The following is a 19,770-nucleotide window of genomic DNA, read 5'->3' as shown; positions in this document are numbered from 1 at the left end:
CTCGGGCCCACTGGGTACAGGAGGTACTGAGTTGAGTCTCACAGAAACCTTCTTACACTTATAGTCAAAACTGCAGTTATTTAAAGACCCGTCCATTTACATATATCATTTTTCCTGTTGACTCTCATAGCCACACCTGGCACAGAAGCGTCACATGCCTCACTAGGTCTGCTGGCCTGAAACCTAACAGTATGACACCATTCTCTATAAAAAGCCACCTTCTCAATAAGAAAAGTGCCTTTTTTGTTTTGCATGCCTTCATCATGGCCAAGGGAGGGGAGCTGAACAAATGTGGGTCCAGATGGCTTAGAAGAGAGCTGCTGAAGCCGGGCACGGTGGCTCACGCCTGTAATCCCAGCACCTTGGGAGGCCGAGGCAGGTGGATCACCTGAGGTCAGAAGTTTGAGACCAGCCTGGCCAACATGGCGAAACCCTGTCTCTACTAAAAATACAAAAAATTAGCTGGGTGTGGTGATGCGTGCCTGTAATCTCAGCTACTTGGGAGACCAAGGCAGGGGAATCACTTGAACCCAGGAGGCAGAGCAGGGAGCCGAGATTGAGCCGCTGCACTCCAGCCTGAGCGCAAGAGCAAAACTCTGTCTCAAAAAAAAAAAAAAAAAAAGAAAGAAAGAAAGAAAAAGAAGAGAGCTGCTGTCAGGAGACCTCTCCGTCTGGGAAGAGAACAAGCCACTCAGAGGCAGAATTCTACCAAAGCAACAGCTATTCTCTCTGACTTCTGGGTGCCAGATGTTCTCCTTGTGGAGTGGGGGTGGGGACCCCGTTTGCTAATCCACAGAAACAGACACAAAATAGTTAGGATAACTGACCAGGACAAAAGATAGAGAAGACAGACCACCAGCTTTTTAGGATATCAAGGTAAGAAAGGGCAATGATAGAAAGTGTCCATCACAGTTCAGTAACACAAATGCTGTCATTGAGTGGCCAGGACTCGAGTACGAAAGGAACAGCCAGATACTTAGTGTTGCTTACAGGAGGGGAGAAAAGAGAGCTGACTTGCCTAAGAAGAAGCAGGAAAGGCTCTCTTGAGGGTGGGTAATGTATCCCGGGAAGTGGGCCACCTTCCTCTCAGCCCTGGCACAATGGTGCACACAGATCTAGAAGTGTAATGGGAAAAAAATCTGCTTCAGTAGAAAGCCATGCATTTTCTGAGCACACTCTTCCTGCCTATCAGATTCTGATTCCACGGGAGCTATTTCGCCACCCTTTGTGAATTGTAGGCGACTAATACAAGTGCCTACTGGGCAGGATGCTGCCCGGGAGAGTTTCAATTGACTTGTCCCCTCCCCCTGCCTTATCTCACAGAAAAACTAGTTCAACTCCTTTACTCCAAATTTGTGTTGCTTTGACTTTTCCTTTGAACCACTTGTAATATCTGCCTGGTTCCATCATACGAGTAAAATAGAATCTTCATGATGAACTCATTTTTATATCTGTATGAGAGTCATCATCTTACCTTTTTTTCCCTAAAAATTATCCTTTAACAGAAGTTTTGCCTCCCTTCTGCTAGATGCCTCTCAAGTGGTCTCAAGCTGACTCACCTTCCCTGTTGGGATTTGGGAAGGTGGAGTCATTCGCAAACAGGCAGAGGCAGACCTTCAGGTTTCAGTAGTGCCCATCGCTACTATTTACAAAGTCACCAGCCTCTGGGTGACATGCTCCACACATGGTAACTCCTTTGATCCTAAAAAAAAAACCCTGGATACTAACTATTCATATTTCTATCTTACAAGTAAGGGAACTGAGGCTCAGAAAGGTAAAGTAAAGCAAAGCAACTTGCTCAAGTCACTCACATAGGAAGTGCTGGGGGAGGGATCTGATCAAAGCCAGTCTGACTCCAGTACTCTTAATTCCCAGGCAACCTTACTTTGGCCTTAAATACAGTTTCAGAATCTTTGCAGGATTGGGGTTTTGTTCTTCACAGTGAGGAAGACTGAATCATCACGAAGAGATGCTCAGAGAGTAGGCAGCCTCCGCAGTCCAAGAGAGTGCTCAGGGAGGACTCCTCCCCTCTCCCCTCTCTTCTTTGCTGCTGCCTGCTTACCTCCAGATCCTACCATCCATGCATCAAACAGAGATTGGTTTCTCTCTAAATTCATTCTCTTCAACCTCAAAGTAGCCCAGCATGGCCTGGAAATCCTACTCCATTCATCAGGTTTCCTAACTGTCCCACTTACCTCAATGACAATTATAAATCCCTTTGTTCAAACCTTCTCTACTAAAACCTCTTTCCACCTCAACCTCCTTCTGACTTGGCCTTGCATCCCACTTTGCAGAGAAAATAGAAGCCCTCTCATCCTTCTAATACCAACTGCCTCCAGCTACACCACTCCCCCCTTCTTCCCTCTGACTCCCGCCTGCTGGGGTTCATCCTCCACCATGCTTTGGCTCCACCACCATCATGTTCTGGGTAACTAATCATTCTCTCCTCTTTTTAGTATATTCACTTTCTCCCTCTATCAACTGGTTTCTCCCTGTTGATTTTAAAAAAAGCTTTTAAAATATACCTAACGTAAAATTGACCATTTTAGCAATTTTAAGTATTCAGCTTAGTACATTCATATTGTTGTGTAACTATCACCACCATCTCCAGAACTTTTTCAGCTTCCCAGAATGAATCACAGTATTCATTAAACAATAATTCCACATTCCTTTCTCCTCCTAGCCCTTGGCAAACATCATTCTACTTTCTGTTTCTACTCCAGGTGTTTCATATAAAGTGGAATCATACAGTGTTTGTACTTCTGTGACTGTCTCCCCTACTGACATTTTTTCCAATCTAAAAAATTGTATTAAAATACATATAACATAACATTGACTATCTTAACCATTTTTAAGTGTATAGTTCAGTGATATTAAGTACATTTGTATTGTTGTGCAACTATCACCACAAACCATCTCCAAAACTTTTTCAATCTTGCAAAATTGAAACTCTATACTCATTAAACAGTAACTCCCCATTCCCCCTCCCACCTCACATTCCCTGGCAACCACCATTCATATAGCATTTTGTGTGTGTGTGTGTGTGTGTGTGTGACTGGCTTATTTCACTTGGCATAATGTCTTCAAGGTTCATCCATGTTGTAGCCAATCTCGGTATTTCCTTCCTTTTTAAGAATAATATTTTATTATATGTATAAACCAGCTTTTGCGTATCCATTCAGCATCAGTAGACACTTGGGTTGCTTCTGCATTCCAGCTATTGTGAATAACAGTAGTCTGAATATGGGGGTATGAATATCTCTTCAAGACCCTTCTTTCAATTTCTGCACATATACGCCAATAAATGGAATTATTAGATTACACGGTAATTCCATTTTTAAGTTTTTGAGGCACTGCCATACTGTTTTCCACAGTGGCTGACCATTTTCCATTCCCATCAACAGTGCCCACGGATTCCAATTTCTGATCATAGACGCCATCCTAACGGGTGTGAGGTGGTACTATATTGTATTCTTGGGTTGCATTTCCCTAGCAAAAAAGAGTTGAGTCTCTTTTCATGTGCTTACTAACCATTTGTATATCTTGGAGAAATGTCCATTCAAGTCCTTTGCCTATTTTTAAATTGGGTAATTTGATTTTTTTATTGTTGTTTGATGAGTGTTCTATATATTCTGTACATTAATCCCTTATCAGATAGATGACTTGCAAATATTTTCTCCTATTATGTGTGTTATCTTTTTACTCTATTGAGAGTATCTTTTGATATACAATTATTTTTAATTTTCATAAAGTCCAACTTGTATATTCTTTCCTTTGTTACGTATGTATGCCTTTGGTGTCATAATGACGAAATCATTGCCAAATCTGATGTCATAAAGTTTTTGCCCTATGTTGTCTTCTAAGAGTTTTATAGTTTTTGGTCTACATTTAGGTCATAGATGCATTTTGAGTTAATTTTTATTTTTGGTGTTAGGTAAGGGTCCAACTTTATTCTTTTGCATGTGGATAGCCAGTTTTCCCAGTATCATTTCTTAAAGAGACTGTCTTTTCCTCATTGAACAATCCTAACACACTCATCAAAAATCATTTACGCATATATACAAGACTTTATTTCTGGACTTTCTATTCTATTCCAATGGTTTATATGTTTGTCTTTGTACCTCACTGTTTCAATTATTGTAACATATGTATTTTTTGAAATCAAGAAGTGAGAGAACTCCAGCTTTATTCTTATTTTTCAGGATTGTTTGGTTAATCGGGGTCCCTTGAGGTTTCATATAAATTTTAGGATAGCTTTTTCTATTTCTGCAAAAAAAGAAATATCTTTTGGATTTTCACAACGATTGCATTAAATCTGCAGATCATATTCGGTATTATTGACATCCTAACAATACTTTTTTCAATCTGTGAACATGGGATGTCTTCCAGGTTTTTGTGTCTCCTTTAATTTCTTTCAGAAATATTTTGTAGTTTTCATCGTACAAGTCTTTCACCTCCTTGGTTAAATTCATTCCTAAGTATTTTATGCTTTTGTATGCTATTCTATTGTAAATGGAATTGTTTTTTAAATTTGCTTTTTAGATCATTCATCGTTATTGCGTATAATAGAAAAAAATGAATATTTTTTGTGTGTTGACTTCGGATCCTGCTACTTTATTGAATTTGCTTATTTATTCAATATTTTATTGTACTGTATCCATCCTTCTTCCTGTGATGAAGAAGGGACAAAGTAAGATGTGTAAGATTTCATCCCACTTCTCAGAACAACGTGTCATTTAAAACTTCTGAATTGCTTATTTCTGGAATTTTTCATTTAATATTTCCAGACTGCAGCTGACCACAAATAAATGAAACTGCAGAGAGTGAAACAATGGATAAGGGGCTGACTTCTAATTTCAACTCCTAGCTGCCAAGTTACACAAGAAAGAAACCAAGCTGCACCTTTGGCCCCTCTCCCTTTACTTCTCACATCCAATGTGACATTAAAACCTGCTGACTGCAAATCCCAAGTAGCCCTTAAATACATTCTTTTCTCACATTCACCTTCACCCCTACTCTTGTGCAAGCTATCAGCATATCTAACCCAGACTACTGCAAGACCTTCTTAACTATGTATCTTCATCTACTGCAGCCCCTCTGCTCAGATGGAAGCCAGTGATGGTTACAAAATGCAAATCTGATCATGCCGTAAAGAAAATGCCTCACCCTGCCAGGTGCAGTGACTCACTCCTGTAATCCCAGCACTTTGGGAGGCTGAGGCGGGTGGATCACCTGAGGTCAGGAGTTTGAGACTAACCTAGCCAACATAGGGAAACCTCGTCTCTACTAAAAATACAAAAATTAGTCAGGTGTGGTTGTGGGCACCTGTAATCCCAGCTACTCGGGAGGCTGAGGCAGGAGAATCGCTTGAACCCAGGAGGTGGCATTTGCAACGAGCCGAGATCGCGCCACTGCACTCCAGCCTGGGCGACAGGCCAACCCCCCTACCCCCACTGAAAAAAGAAGATGCCTCAGTGCAGCACCATGGCTTGACTCCTTCTTGCTTTTAGCCTTGTCTCTCACCACATAGCCCCACATATACTCACCTCTTCCTGAGTCCTTCCAGTCCCCCATTTCCTTCCACACAAAACTGTACCCATGCTGTTGCCTCTTCCTGAAAAGCTCTTATCCCACCCTTTTCAACATCCACACGTTCCTTCTACACAGCCAAGTGCCATCTACTTAGGGATTCTGACCTCCTTGAATAGCTCAAATCTCCCCTTTCAGGGCTCTCCTAGTACCTTGACCACTCTCTTCTCTAGTTCTCTTTTGCAATTTTATTTATTTGTAAAGCTATTTGATTGCATCATAAGAACAGAGGCTGAGTCTGTTTTGCTCACAATTGTACCCTCCACTACCAATGTCTGCAAATATCAATAGTAAGTGCAGTTAACGTTTATTGATACATGTGCCAGGTATTGTTCTAAGTGCTTTGCACAGATTTTTCTTATTTATACCTCACAACAACCCTGTAAGGGAATTATTCTCCCTTTTTTAGAGAGAAGTAACTTGATGATCCTTCAGCTAGTAAGAGACAGAGCTGGATTTCAACCCCAAGCAGGCTAACTATAGAGCTTATGTACTGACTGACACACTCTACTCAATACTGAACATATTTGTTGAATGAATGAATGAAGAGTAAATGAACATCTCTCCTGGATATTTAGGTAGCATCTTATGTAGAAGTAGAGATGAGGTTTTAGTGCTCCCTAAAGTGCTCTCCAGCTCCAGGGTTTCTGACTAGGCATGAGAAGAGAAAGGGGCAAAGCTGGTCCTAACCCTCTGTCTGAATTTCCAGACTTGCCAGAGCACAAGTAGCCATGAAGGTCCAGCTTCATCTCTCTCTACAGGGCAACCCCAGCCAATTCTTCCACACCTCCACCTCCAACTTAGCCAGGGGTATCTGAATGTCTCCCTCATTTCCTATGATCACGCCACTGCACTCCAGCCTGATCACTAATAGGGGAGTGATCATTACGCTACTCTTGGAGTGGTGTAATGCCTCCCTCGTTTCCTGTTCTCCTCTGTCTTGCCAATTCCACTTTCTGGAGTGCCCATCTATTGCTATTTCCCCAAGTCCTGCCCATCTTTCAAAGTCTAGCTCAACTGTCATTTGCCCCAGAGAGTTTCTTGCTAGCCAGTCCATTCCTTTCAATCCTATCTCTTCTAGTAATAATAAAAGTAGGCCAGGCACGATGGCTCATGCCTGTAATACTAACACTTCAGGAGGCAAAGGCGGGTGGTTACTTGAGGTCAGGAGTTCAAGACCAGTTGGGCCAACATGGTGAAACCCCATCTCTACTAAAGATACAAAAATTAGCTGGGTATGGTGGTGCATGCCTGTAATCCCAGCTACTCAGGAAGCTGAGGCAAGAGGATCGCTTGAACCCAGGAAAAGGAGGTTGCAGTAAGCCAAGATCACACTACTGCACTCCAGCCTGGGTGACAGAGCGAAACTCCATCTCAAATAATAATAATAATAATAATAATAATAGTAATAATGAAAGTAATACCAAAAGCTAAAATATAAATTTGAACAACAAACAGGCATTGGAAGCACCTAGAGGCGACTGGAAGATGTGATGGTGATAGAAAGTGATTTTCTTTAAAACAAAAATTAAAAGGTATTAGATGAAGAACAAAAAAAACAAGACAGTGACCACTTACAAAGAATTTAAGTTCCTCAATTTCTATCCCATTATAAAAATATTCTTATGATGGCCAAATAGGAACAGCTCTGGTCTGCAGCTCCCAGCGTGATCGACAAAGAAGATGGGTGATTTCTGCTTTTCCAACTGAGGTACCTGGTTCATATCATTGGGACTGGTTGCACAGTGGGTGCAACCCGTGGAGGGTGAGCCAAAGCAGGGCAGGGCATCGCCTCACCCAGGAAGCGCAAGGGGTCAGAGGATTTCCCTTTCCTAGCCAAGGGAAGCCGTGACAGAAGGTACCTGAAAAAAACAGGACACTCCCGCCAAAATACTGCGCTTTTCCAACTGTTTTAAAAAACGGCACACCAGGAGATTATATCCTGTGCCTGGCTCAGTGGGTCCCACGACCACAGAGCCTTGCTCACTGCTAGCGCAGCAGTCTGAGATCGACCTGCGAGGCAGCAGTCTGGCGGGGGAGGGGTGTCTGCCATTGCTGAGGCTTGAGTAGGTAAACAACACAGCCCTGGAAGCTCGAACTGGGCAGAACCCACTGCAGCTCAGCCAGGCCTGCTGCCTCTGTAGACTCCACCTCTGGGGGCAGGGCATAGCTGAACAAAAGGCAGCAGAAACTTCTGCAGACTTAAACGTCCCTGTCTGACAGCTCTGAAGAGAGCAGTGGTTCTCCCAGCAAGGTGTTTGAGCTCGGAGAAAGGACAGATTGCCTCTTCAAGTGGGTCCCTGACCCCCATGTAGCCTAACTGAGAGGCACCTCCCAGCAGGGGCCGACTGACACCTCATACGGGCGGTTGCCCCACTGGGACGAAGCTTCCAGAGGAAGAATCAGGCAGCAACATTTGCTGTTCTGCAGCCTCCGCTGGTGATACCCAGGCAAACAGGGTCTGGAGTGGACCTCCAGCAAACTCCAACAGACCTGCAGCTGAGGGACCTGACTGTTAGAAGGAAAACTAACAAACAGAAAGGAATAGCATCAACATCAACAGAAAGGACATCCACACCAAAACCATCATCAAAGACCAAAGGTAGATAAAACCACAAAGATGGGGAGAAACCAGAGCAGAAAAGCTGAAAATTCTAAAAACAGAGTGCCTCTTTGCCTCCAAAGGATCGTAGCTCCTTGCCAGCAACAGAACAAAGCTGGACAGAGAATTACTTTCATGAGCTGACAGAAGCAGGCTTCGAAGGTCAGTAATAACAAACTTCTCCAAGCTAAAGGAGGATGTTCAAACCCATTGCAAGGAAGCTAAATACCTTGAAAAAAGATTAGACGAATGGCTAACTAGAATAAACAGTGTAGAGAAGACATTAAATGACCTGATGGAGCTGAAAACCATAACTATGCGATGCATGCACAAGCTTCAATAGCCAATGCGATCAAGTGGAAGAAAGGGTATCAGTGATTGAAGATCAAATCAACGAAATGAAACAAAAAGAGAAGTTTAGAGAAAAAAGAGTAAAAAGAAATGAACAAAGCCTCCAAGAAATATGGGACTATGTGAAAAGACCAAATCTACGTTTCATTTCAGGTGTACCTGAAAGTGACAGGGAAAATGGATCCAAGTTGGAAAACACTCTTCAGGATATTATCCGGGAGAACTTCCCCAACCTAGCAAGCCAGGCCAACATTCAAATTCAGGAAATACAGAGAGCACCACAAAGATACTCCTCGAGAAGAGCAACCCCAAGACACATAATTGTCAGACTGACCAAGGTTGAAATGAAGGAAAAAATATTAAGGGCAGCCAGAGAGAAAGATCGGGTTACCCACAAAGGAAAGCCCATCAGACTAACAGCCGATCTCTCAGCAGAAACTCTACAAGCCAGAAGAGAGTGGGGGCCAAGATTCAACATTCTTAAAGAAAAGAATTTTCAACCCAGAATTTCATATCCAGCCAAACTAACCTTCATATGTGAAGGAGAAATAAAATCCTTTACAGACAAGCAAATGCTGAGAGATTACAGACAAGCAAATGCCACCAGGCCTGCCTTACAAGAGCTCCTGAAGGAAGCACTAAACATGGAAAGGAACAACTGGTACCAGCCACTGCAAAAACATGCTACATTGTAAAAACCATCCATGCTAGGAATAAACTACATCAGCTAATGGGCAAAATAACCAGCTAACATCATAATGACAAGATCAAATGTACACATAATATTAACCTTAAATGTAAATGGGCTAAATGCCCCAATTAAAAGACACAGGCTGGCAAATTGGATAAAGAGTCAAGACCCGTCAGTGTGCTGTATTCAGGAGACCCATCTCACATGCAGAGACACACATAGGCTCAAACTAAAGGGATGGAGGAAGATCTACCAAGCAAATGGAAAGCAAAAAAAAGCAGGGGTTGCAATCCTAGTCTCTGATAAAACAGACTTCAAACCAACAAAGATCAAAAGAGATAAAGAAGGCCATTACGTAATGGTAAAGGGAACAATTCAACAAGAAGGGCTAACTATCCTAAATACATATGCACCCAATACAGGAGCATCCAGATTCATAAAGCAAGTCCTCAGAGACCTACAAAGAGACTTAGACTCCCACACAATAATAATAGGAGACTTCAACACCCCGCTGTCAATATTAGACAGATCAACAAGACAGAAAGTTAACAAGGATATTCAGGACTTGAACTCAGCTCTGCACCAAGCAGACCTAATAGACATCTACAGAACTCTCCACCCCCAATCAACAGAATATACATTCTTCTCAGCACCACATCGCACTTATTGTAAAATTGACCACATAGTTGGAAGTAAAGCACTCCTCAGCAAACGTAAAAGAACAGAAATCGTAACAAACTGTCTCTCAGACCACAGTGCAATCAAATTAGAACTCAGGATTAAGAAACTCACTCAAAACTGCACAAGTACATGGAAACTGAACAACCTGCTCCTGAATGACTACTGGGTAAATAACAAAATGAAGGCAGAAATAAAGATATTCTTTGAAAGCAGTGAGAACAAAGACACAACATACCAGAATGTCTGGGACACATTTAAAGCCATGTGTAGAGGGAAATTTATAGCACTAAATACCCACAAGAGAAAGCAGGAAAGATCTAAAATCAACACCCTAACTTCACAATTAAAAGAACTAGAGAAGCAAGAGTAAACAAATTCAAAAGCTAGCAGAAGGCAAGAAATAACTAAGATCAGAGTAGAACTGAAGGAGATAGAGACACAAAAAACTGTTCAAAAAAAATCAATGAATCCAGGAGCTGTTTTTTTTTTTTAAAGATCAACAAAATTGATAAACCACTAGCAAGACTAATAAAGAAGAAAAGAGAGAAGAATCAAATAGATGCAATAAAAAATGATAAATGGGGATATCACCACCAATCCCACAGAAATACAAACTACCATCAGAGAATACTATAAACACCTCTACGCAAATAAACTAGAAAATCTAGAAGAAATGGATAAATTCCTCGACACATACACCCTCCCAAGACTAAACTAGGAAGAAGTTGAATCTCTGAATAGACCAATAACAGGCTCTGAAATTGAGGCAATAATTAATAGCCTACCAACCAAAAAAAGTCCAGGACCAGATGGATTCACAGCCAAATTCTAGCAGAGGTACAAAGAGGAGCTGGTACCAATCCTTCTGAAACTATTCCAATCAATACAAAAAGAGGGAATCCTTCCTAATTCATTTTATGAGGCCAGTATCATCCTGATACCAAAGCCTGGCAGAGACACAACAAAAAAAGAGAATTTTAGACCAATATCCCTGAAGAACATCAATGCAAAAATCCTCAATAAAACACTGGCAAACCAAATCCAGCAGTGCATCAAAAAGCTTATCCACAACGATTAAGTCAGTTTCATCCCTGGAATGCAAGGCTGGTTCAACATACGCAAATCAATAAACATAATCCATCACATAAACGGAACAATGACAAAAACCACATGATTATCTCAATAGATGCAGAAAAGGCCTTCGACAAAATACAACAGCCCTTCATGCTAAAAACTCTCAATGAACTAGGTATTGATGGAATGTATCTCAAAATAGTAAGAGCTATTTATGACAAACCAATATCATACTGAATGGGCAAAAACTGAAGCATTCCCTTTGAAAACTAGCACAAGACAGGGATGCCCTCTCTTACCACTTCTATTCAACATAGTGTTGGAAGTTCTGGCCAGGGCAATCAGGCAAGAGAAAGAAATAAAGGGTATTCAATTAGGAAAAGAGGAAGTCAAACTGTCCCTGTTTGCAGATGAGATGATTGTATATTTAGAAAACCCCATCATCTCAGCCCAAAATCTCCTTAAGCTGATACGCAACTTCAGCAAAGTCTCAGCATACAAAATCAATGTGCAAACATCACAAGCATTCCTATACACCAATAACAGACAAACAGAGAGCCAAATCACGAGTGAACTCTCATTCACAATTGCTACAAAGAGAATAAAATACCTAGGCATCCAACTTACAAGGGATGTGAAGGTACTCTTCAACGAAAACTACAAACCACTGCTCAACAAAATAAAAGTGGACACAAACAAATGGAAGAACATTCCATGCTCACGGTTAGGAAGAATCAATACTGTGAAAAAGGCCATACTGCCCAAGGTAATTTACAGATTCAATGCCATCCCCATCAAACTACCAATGACTTTCTTCACAGAATTGGAAAAAACTACTTTAAAGTTCATATGGAACCAAAAAAGAGCCTGCATTGCCAAGACAATCCTAATCCAAAAGAACAAAGCTGGGGGCATCATGCTACTTGACTTCAAACTACACTATAAGGCTACAGTAACCAAAACAGCATGGTACTGGTACCAAAACAGATATATAGATGAATAGAACAGAACAGAGGCCTCAGAAATAATACCACACATCTACAACCATCTGATCTTTGACAAACCTGACAAAAACAAGAAATGGGGAAAGGATTCCCTATTTAATAAATGGTGCTGGGAAAACTGGCTAGCCATATGTAGAAAGCTGAAACTGGATTCCTTCCTTACACCTTACACAAAAATTAACTCAAGATGGATTAAAGACTTAAATGTTAGACCTAAAACCATAAAAACCCTGGAAGAAAACCTAAACAATACCATTCAGGACATAGACATGGGTAAGGACTTCATGGCTAAAACACCAAAAGCAATGGCAACAAAAGCCAGAATAGACAAATGGGATCTAATTAAACTAAAGAGCTTCTGCACAGCAAAAGAAACGACCATCAGAGTGAACAGCCAACCTAAAGAATAGGAGAAAATTTTTGTAATCTATCCATCTGACAAAGGGCTAATATCCAGAATCCACAAAGAATGTAAACAAATTTACAAGAAAAAAACAAACAACCCCATCAAAAAGTGGGCAAAAGATATGAACAGACACTTCTCAAAAGAAGACATTTATGCAGCCAACAGGCACATGAAAAAATGCTCATCATCACTGGTCATCAAAGAAATGCAAATCAAAACCACAATGAGACACCATCTCACACCAGTTAGAATGGCAATCATTAAAAAGTCAGGAAACAACAGATGCTGGAGAGGATGTGGAGAAACAGGAATGCTTTTTACACTGTGGGTGGGAGTGTAAAGTAGTTCAACCATTGTGGAAGACAGTGTGGCGATTCCTCAAGGATCTAGAACTAGAAATACCATTTGACCCAGCCATCCCATTACTGGGTATATACCCAAAGGATTATAAATCATGCTGCTATAAAGACACATGCACACGTATGCTTATTGCGGCACTATTCACAATAGCAAAGACTTGGAACCAACCCAAATGTCCATCAATGATAGACTGGATTAAGAAAATGTGGCACGTATACACCATGGAATACTATGCAGCCATAAAAAAGGATGAGTTCATGTCCTTTGTGGGGATATGGATAAAGCTGGAAACCATCATTCTGAGCAAACTATCACAAGGACAGAAAACCAAACACTGCATGTTCTCACTCACAGGTGGGAATTGAACAATGAGAACACTTGGACACAGGGCAGGGAACATCACACCCTGGGGCCTGTTGTGGGGTTGGGGGCAAGGGGAGGGATAGCATTAGGAGAAATACCTAATGTAAATGACAAGTTGTTGGGTGCAGCAAACCAACATGGCACATGTATACATATGTAACAAATCGGCACGTTGTGCACATGTACCCTAGAACTTAACGTATAATTTAAAAAAAAAGTTTCTTAAGGTTGTGGGCTTCAAATGGAAAGTGGGCTATGCAGGAAGCAGCTTCTGCCTAGCTGGTGAGTTCCTGAAAGTAAGGAAGTGAAGAGACAGATATAGGGAAGTGGAGCCCTAGTAGAGAAGGAAAGAAACACACATTCCACTAGACACTGCTGAAAAGGCATTTCTGATCTGTTCCAGGATCCACCCCATGCCCAGGACTCCTAGGGAAGTATGCAGACTAAACACTGCCATAAAAACACCCAGAGCACATATGTTTATTCAGAAAAAGGCAAATGTTGGTGGTTATGAGATGGGCAGCTTGCAGCCCTATTGTGCAATTTTTGATATTTTGATATATGTGTAATACAGTTTTTCCCACTAATAAAGTCTACTAACAGAACCCTGTGGCAAGAATATTTCTCAAGTTTCCCTTAGTATTGAGAAATCGGCATGTGCTACCTGAAAATACTCCAGGAACCTAATTATCCAGGGGAATTTATGAAATAGTTCATGAATTCTAGTGCCATATTACACGTAATTACATGGCGATACTGTCTTATAGTAGTTGTATAGCATTTTACAGTTCATAAAGTGCTCTCCTGTGTATTGTTTCATTCACTTTTCACAACACTACCCACTCTCCCCTGGGTGTTCTGGGCTCTGCTGTCCCTCATGCAAACCTCCAGGTACGACCTTGCAGGAGCAAGGACAGCTCAACTCTACTTTCCTGGGTACCAGACACCTCCATTAGCAGACACTAATACTAAAGGGTTTTTCTTTAAATAAACACATCATCAGGTTGGGTCATGGAATCATTGTCTTCTTCTCCAGTGAGGAAATCAGGAACTCAGGAAGATCAAGAGACTTAATTGGCAGCCTAGATGTGCTCCCAGTAGATACATTCCACATTAGAGACCACACTGGGGTCCTTCTCTTACTCCATAGCTGCACAGAAGAAATTTTACCTGAGAGTTCATCAGGCGAATGGTAGTTTTTGTGCCCACATCTTGTTGGAAGTTGGCTGTGGGTGCCCCATTAAACCTCAGGACTGCGTCATGATCATCTATAAACCACAAAGAAACAGAAAAGAGGTGATGAGCACTGGCAATATGCAGAAAAAGAGAAAGGCAGGAGGCGGGGGAGGGGCAAGGAAATAATGCTTCCCCATCTTTACCCCATCATGATCCACAGGGCGAAATGGCAGTATTTGTGTGGTGCTCAGGTAAAGCTCCTAGGCAGAGATGACCACCTGTCTGCCAGCCACTGTAAGGGCTGAAGGGGGCCATACTGTGGCATTCCTGAAACCCATTCAAAGACACTCACTTGTGCCTGGGCACAGCAGAAAAGTGAACAAAGCCAGTGTGCTACTTACAGTGGAATAGCTACTCCAGTTATCAAAGCAGCAAACCAAATATTCTCTTGGTATCACCAGTAGATTATATTTCTATCTCTGTCAGAAAAATGAAAACACTACCATACGTTCAGTGTATCCCACAAGTGCAAAGGACCCCATTGCACTCTGAAAAGCATGCAGTGCTCAGCAAATGGACGGGATTTAACTATGGCATCCAAGACAACCCCCAGGTGTTCCATTTAGGAACCTGAGGCCCAGGGAAGAGTCACAGACCTGGTGTGGCAGAAATGGAAGAGGAGGTCAGAGGGCTAAACTAACTTCCTTCCCTCCTCTCTCTCTCTTTTCCTTCCTTCCTTCCCTGCCTCCCTCCCTCCCTCCTTCTCTCTCTTTCTTTCTTTCTTTCTTTCTCTTTCTCTCCTCTCTCTCTCTCTCTTTCTCTCTCTCTCTCTCTTTCTTTCTGTCTTTCTGTCTTTCTTTTGTAAGCCATTGTCAGAAACAATGTACTAAATCCAGTCAACATCAAACAGGCCATCTTGAAAAACCTAAAAGCTTCCTGGGCTAGCTCCTTGTCTTTGCAACTGTTTAAGCAGTGTTTGGAAGACTTGGAAAAGTTTCTCTACCCCATGTTGACCTATCTGATGGAGGAGGAAACTGAAGACTTTAAAGAGCCATCCAAACCCTGTGATCCTATGAGAACTTCTTTCAATCTTACTTGCTCAAGCAAGTTTGGGGCTCACCACTGAAATCTACGCCGGATCTGGGGGTCAGCTCTATTGTTCTATTCAGGTTTGTTTTGGGTCATTCTTTATCCACACAGGATTTGGGGAAGTGAGGGCATTTGACTGAATACAAGATGATTTAGAAAGAAGATATCCACAGAATTAAGGATGAAAGCCTCTCTCTTTGTTTCAGTTCCAACGTATGTACTAAACCTCAGGAACACAGAAACCTCATTTATGAAAACAACACAACCCTATCTTCAATCCTAGGGCAAAATTTCATCAAAATGGTTTGAAAATTACCTGAGAAGGGCACAGTCCAAACTGTTATCATCTTACAGGGCAGGTACACTGAAGTGCACATAGGGCAGGAGGTACATCTTTACACAACTCAGAATTACAACACATTTTGTCAGAATCAGTCACTGGTTCAAAAGGGATCAGTAGTAATTGCATGAGAAACACAGATCCATCAGAAACTTCAGTTAGTCAACTTTTCCATTTCACAGATGAATAAATTATTGGTGAGAATCCCAGTAGAAAAGAGACGAGAAGCTCCAATGGAGTAATTGAGAGATTCATAAAAGGACTACTTACCAAGTTCGGGTAGAGTTTAAAGAAATCAACATGGAATAGGCTAAAGCCCCAGGGTTGATGACTGCACAGTGTCATTACTACCCCAAGTCTACTGTGGCCTGATGAGCGGAGACCTGAGCTGAGGAGGGACACCTGTCGGGAGCTGTTGCCTTCAGGAGAGGAACACAGCTATTGCCAACCTCTGGCCAGCAAGAAGGAGCCTGAGGGAGTCAATATCCCAACCTGGTTCTGCCCCTTCCCTTGGATCTCACAGACCTGAAGGGAAAAGGGACAGAGCAGGAACAAGACTGGGACGGCCTCCTGGCAGGATCTGAGACCTTCAGTCAAGAGAAAGATATAGCTTGAGTTTACTCTGCAAGGCGAAACATGGCCGAATAGGTGCCCTGACCTTAGTCTTCTTCTCAGCTTTAATGCCAGTGCTTCTCCTGGCCAGTCCCAAAGAAAATCCAGAGAGTGAGAAATGCCAATTAACGCAGTTCAAAATTTTACTTTCCCAGCTGGGCGCAGTAGTTCACGCCTGTAATCCCAGTACTTTGGGAGGCCGAGGCGGGTGGATCACCTGAAGTCAGGAGTTCGAGACCAGCCTGACCAACATGGTGAAACTCCATCTCTACTAAAAATACAAAAATTAGCTGGGCATGGTGGCACGCACCTGTAATCCAAGTTACTCTGGAGGCTGAGGCAGGAGAATCGCTTGAACCCAGGAGGCGGAGGTTACAGTGAGCCGAGATTGCACCACTGCACTCCAGCCTGGGTGACAGAACGAGACTCATTCTCCAAAAAAAAAAAAAAAAAATTCAATTTCTCAGGGACGGAGCCAGATAGAAAAGGGTGAGAGTGGGATTTGAAGGTGCAACTGGAGAACATCCACCAGCACAGAAGGCTTACTTACGTTAGAACAGATGCTTGATGTTGACCATAAGAAAGGAGAACTGTTTTGTTCAGTCAACAAATACTGATGAGCACCTACTCTATGCCAGGCACAGTTTTAGACACGGGAGACAACGGCTGTGAGCAACAAAGACAAGGTCCATGCCCTCAGAGATATTACATTCTACTGCACGGAGATAGACAATAAAGACGCACAACAACCTACATATAAGATAATTTCGGATTGTGACAAACACTGTGACACTAACAAGCTGAGCTGTGTGCCAGAGACACTGAGGGAATTTCCTTCATAGAGTGATGATTCAGGGAATGCCTTGGAGCTGAGACCCAAAGGATGGCCAGGCTTGGGAAGGGTTCAGAGAAGTCCACCAGCCAGAGGATGCAGCAAGTGTCAGGACCACAATGAGGGCAGGGACTTGACTGTAGACAAGGGGTGAGGGGAAGAAAAATCAAAGATGCAGTTACAGAGGTTGGCAGGAACCAGATCATACACGGACATGGGGTATGAAGGTATGAAGGTATGAAGTTTGGATGTGATTCTAAGAAAAAAGCCAATCAGGCCGGGCATGGTGGCTCACACCTGTAATCCCAGCACTTTGGGAGGCCAAAGTGGGCAGATCACGAGGTCAGGAGATCGAGACCATCCTGGCTAACACGGTGAAACCTCATCTCTGCTAAAAATACAAAAAAATTAGCCGAGTGTGGTGGCAGGCACCTGTAATCCCAGCTACTTGGGAGGCTGAGTCAGGAGAATGGCGTGAACCCAGGAGGTGGAGCTTGGGTGAACCAAGATCATGCCACTGCACTCCAGCCTGGGCGACAGAGCAAGACTCCATCTCAAAAAAAAAAAAAAAAAGAAAGAAAAAGAAAAAACGCCAATCAAAGAAGAAAACTTTTTTGAGGTGATGGATATTCTAATTACCCAATCTGATCATTGTGCATTGTATGCATGTACCAAAATATCACATGTACCCCATAAATATGTACAATTATTATATATCAAATTTTTAAAAAGAAAACTTTAAACTGACTTGGGTACTTAAAGAGAAAAAAATCCTGTTTGTCAAACCTCCCTTCTAATTGAAAGTTGAACTTTCAAACTCAAATGGGCCTCTAGGAAATCACCAAGAGAAATCCACAACTACGGAGATCCCAGCAAACAAGCCTAGCGAGGGGGAAAGGCTGCAGAAAAAAAGAAGCTACCACCTGTCTGTAACTTAGAATTAGAGCTCAGAAAAAGAGACAAATTAGGAGAGGAAAAAATAAATGCATCACTGTATTCAGATTATACAATCACACGCCTAGAAAATTCAACAGAATCAGCTCAAGTTAGTAAATTCATAAATACATCAAAATCCACTGCCTCTAGGTGTAGTTAACTCTTAATAGCTAGAAGTTATTATGAAAGAAATTTTATCACAATTTATCACCAAATGCTTTTATATTTTCAAGTTAGCTTAATACATCCTAAAACCATTTATGGAAAATTACATTCTGATTCCGGTTGAAGAAAACAGACATACTATAGATCCGAGTTAAAAAAAATTACGACTTGGCTGGGCACGGTGGCTCATGCCTGTAATCCCAGCACTTTGGGAGGCCGAGGCGGGTGGATCATGAGATCAGGAGATTGAGACCATCCTGGCTAACACGGTGAAACCCTGTCTCTACTAAAAATACAAAAAATTAGCCAGGCGTGGTGGCAGGCACCTGTAGTCCCAGCTACTCGGGAGGCTGAGGCAGGAGAATGGCATGAACCTGGGAGGCGGAGCTTGCAGTGAGCCGAGATCGTGCCACTGCACTCCAGCCTGGGCAACAGAGCAAGACTCTGTCAAAAACAAAACAAAACAAAACACTATGACTTGCAGGACAAATCTGGTGCATCCCTCATTTTGTAAATAAAGTTTTGTTGGAACATAGCCAGGCCTGTTCATTTACTACTATTGTTACTTTTGCAGTACAACAGTGGAGTTGAGTAGTTGTGACAGACATCATGGCCCTCAAAGCCAAAACTACTATCCGGCCTTTTAAGAAAAGCTTGCTGACCCCTGATATAACTGATCATGTTCTCCAAGCTACTCAGTTCACAGATGTCTTCTCAGTCCTTATTCTGCCCAAGAATATGTCCCACCTCTACAGACTTTGATACCAACAGCCAACATTCCTCAAACTCCATCCCCCTTTGCCTTCCATTGTATGGTGCACACCTAGTTCTCCTCTAGCCGGTCTCTGACCCTTCTGACTTTTCCTGCTTATCCCTGTTCTTTTCTTTGTCCTTTAAATGTAATCTTTTTCTAGGTTTTCTAATTGGTCCTCTTCCCTGGATTATAACCATTATCTCACCTTGATACAAATGACCTGTAAATCTATCTCGACATCTGACCCTTCTCTAGAATTAAATACTCAACAGCATAGATATCTACCCAGGGAAATCCACACACACTTCAGTCTCAGAACATGCAAAGTGGAATCTGCGTTCCTCTGGAAGCATGCTCCCCTTGGTAAGATACAGCCTGCTCCCAGGCTAGACATCCTGGCTCCTGCCTCTCACTCAAGATCATCTCCAGCTAGATAGTAAGTTCTGCCTCTTACTTCATGAGGCCTCTCAGGTAAGGTCCTTTCTCTCCATCACTGCCTCCACAGCCTGGGCAGGCCTGGCACTTCTGACCTGGTTGTGGCAATAGTCCCTAATAATGGAGACATTATACAGTACAAAACAGGGACTCATAGAGAAGTGAGAAGTCTCCCTTGTTCAAAAACCTCCTAGGGCTCTCCATGGCTTAAAGAATGAAACCTAAAGTCCTTATTGTGACTATCAACATTCTCTAAGAGCTAATGCCTAGCTACCTTTCTGGCCTCATTCCTCACCCATCTTCACCCACA

At 42.3% G+C, this 19,770-nt stretch overlaps 1 protein-coding gene across 9 annotated transcripts in view; it reads right to left on the bottom strand.

The window, feature by feature from the left end:
* The window catches only part of ST6GAL1 (ST6 beta-galactoside alpha-2,6-sialyltransferase 1), a 152,921-nt gene that overhangs the window by 12,777 nt on the left and 120,374 nt on the right, over positions 1–19,770 (bottom strand). For all 9 annotated transcript variants that reach the window (XM_054480236.2, XM_063662502.1, XM_063662501.1 and 6 more), the window contains one exon: positions 14,292–14,389. In XM_054480236.2, the coding sequence (XP_054336211.1) occupies positions 14,292–14,389 (98 nt within the window). The remainder of the gene's footprint in view (positions 1–14,291; positions 14,390–19,770) is intronic.

Source organism: Pongo pygmaeus, chromosome 2 (genome assembly GCF_028885625.2).
Source record: "Pongo pygmaeus isolate AG05252 chromosome 2, NHGRI_mPonPyg2-v2.0_pri, whole genome shotgun sequence".
Taxonomy (NCBI): Eukaryota; Metazoa; Chordata; class Mammalia; order Primates; family Hominidae; genus Pongo; species Pongo pygmaeus.
Note: the sequence above shows the minus strand (reverse complement) of the source record. Positions and strands in the feature narration are given on the sequence as shown.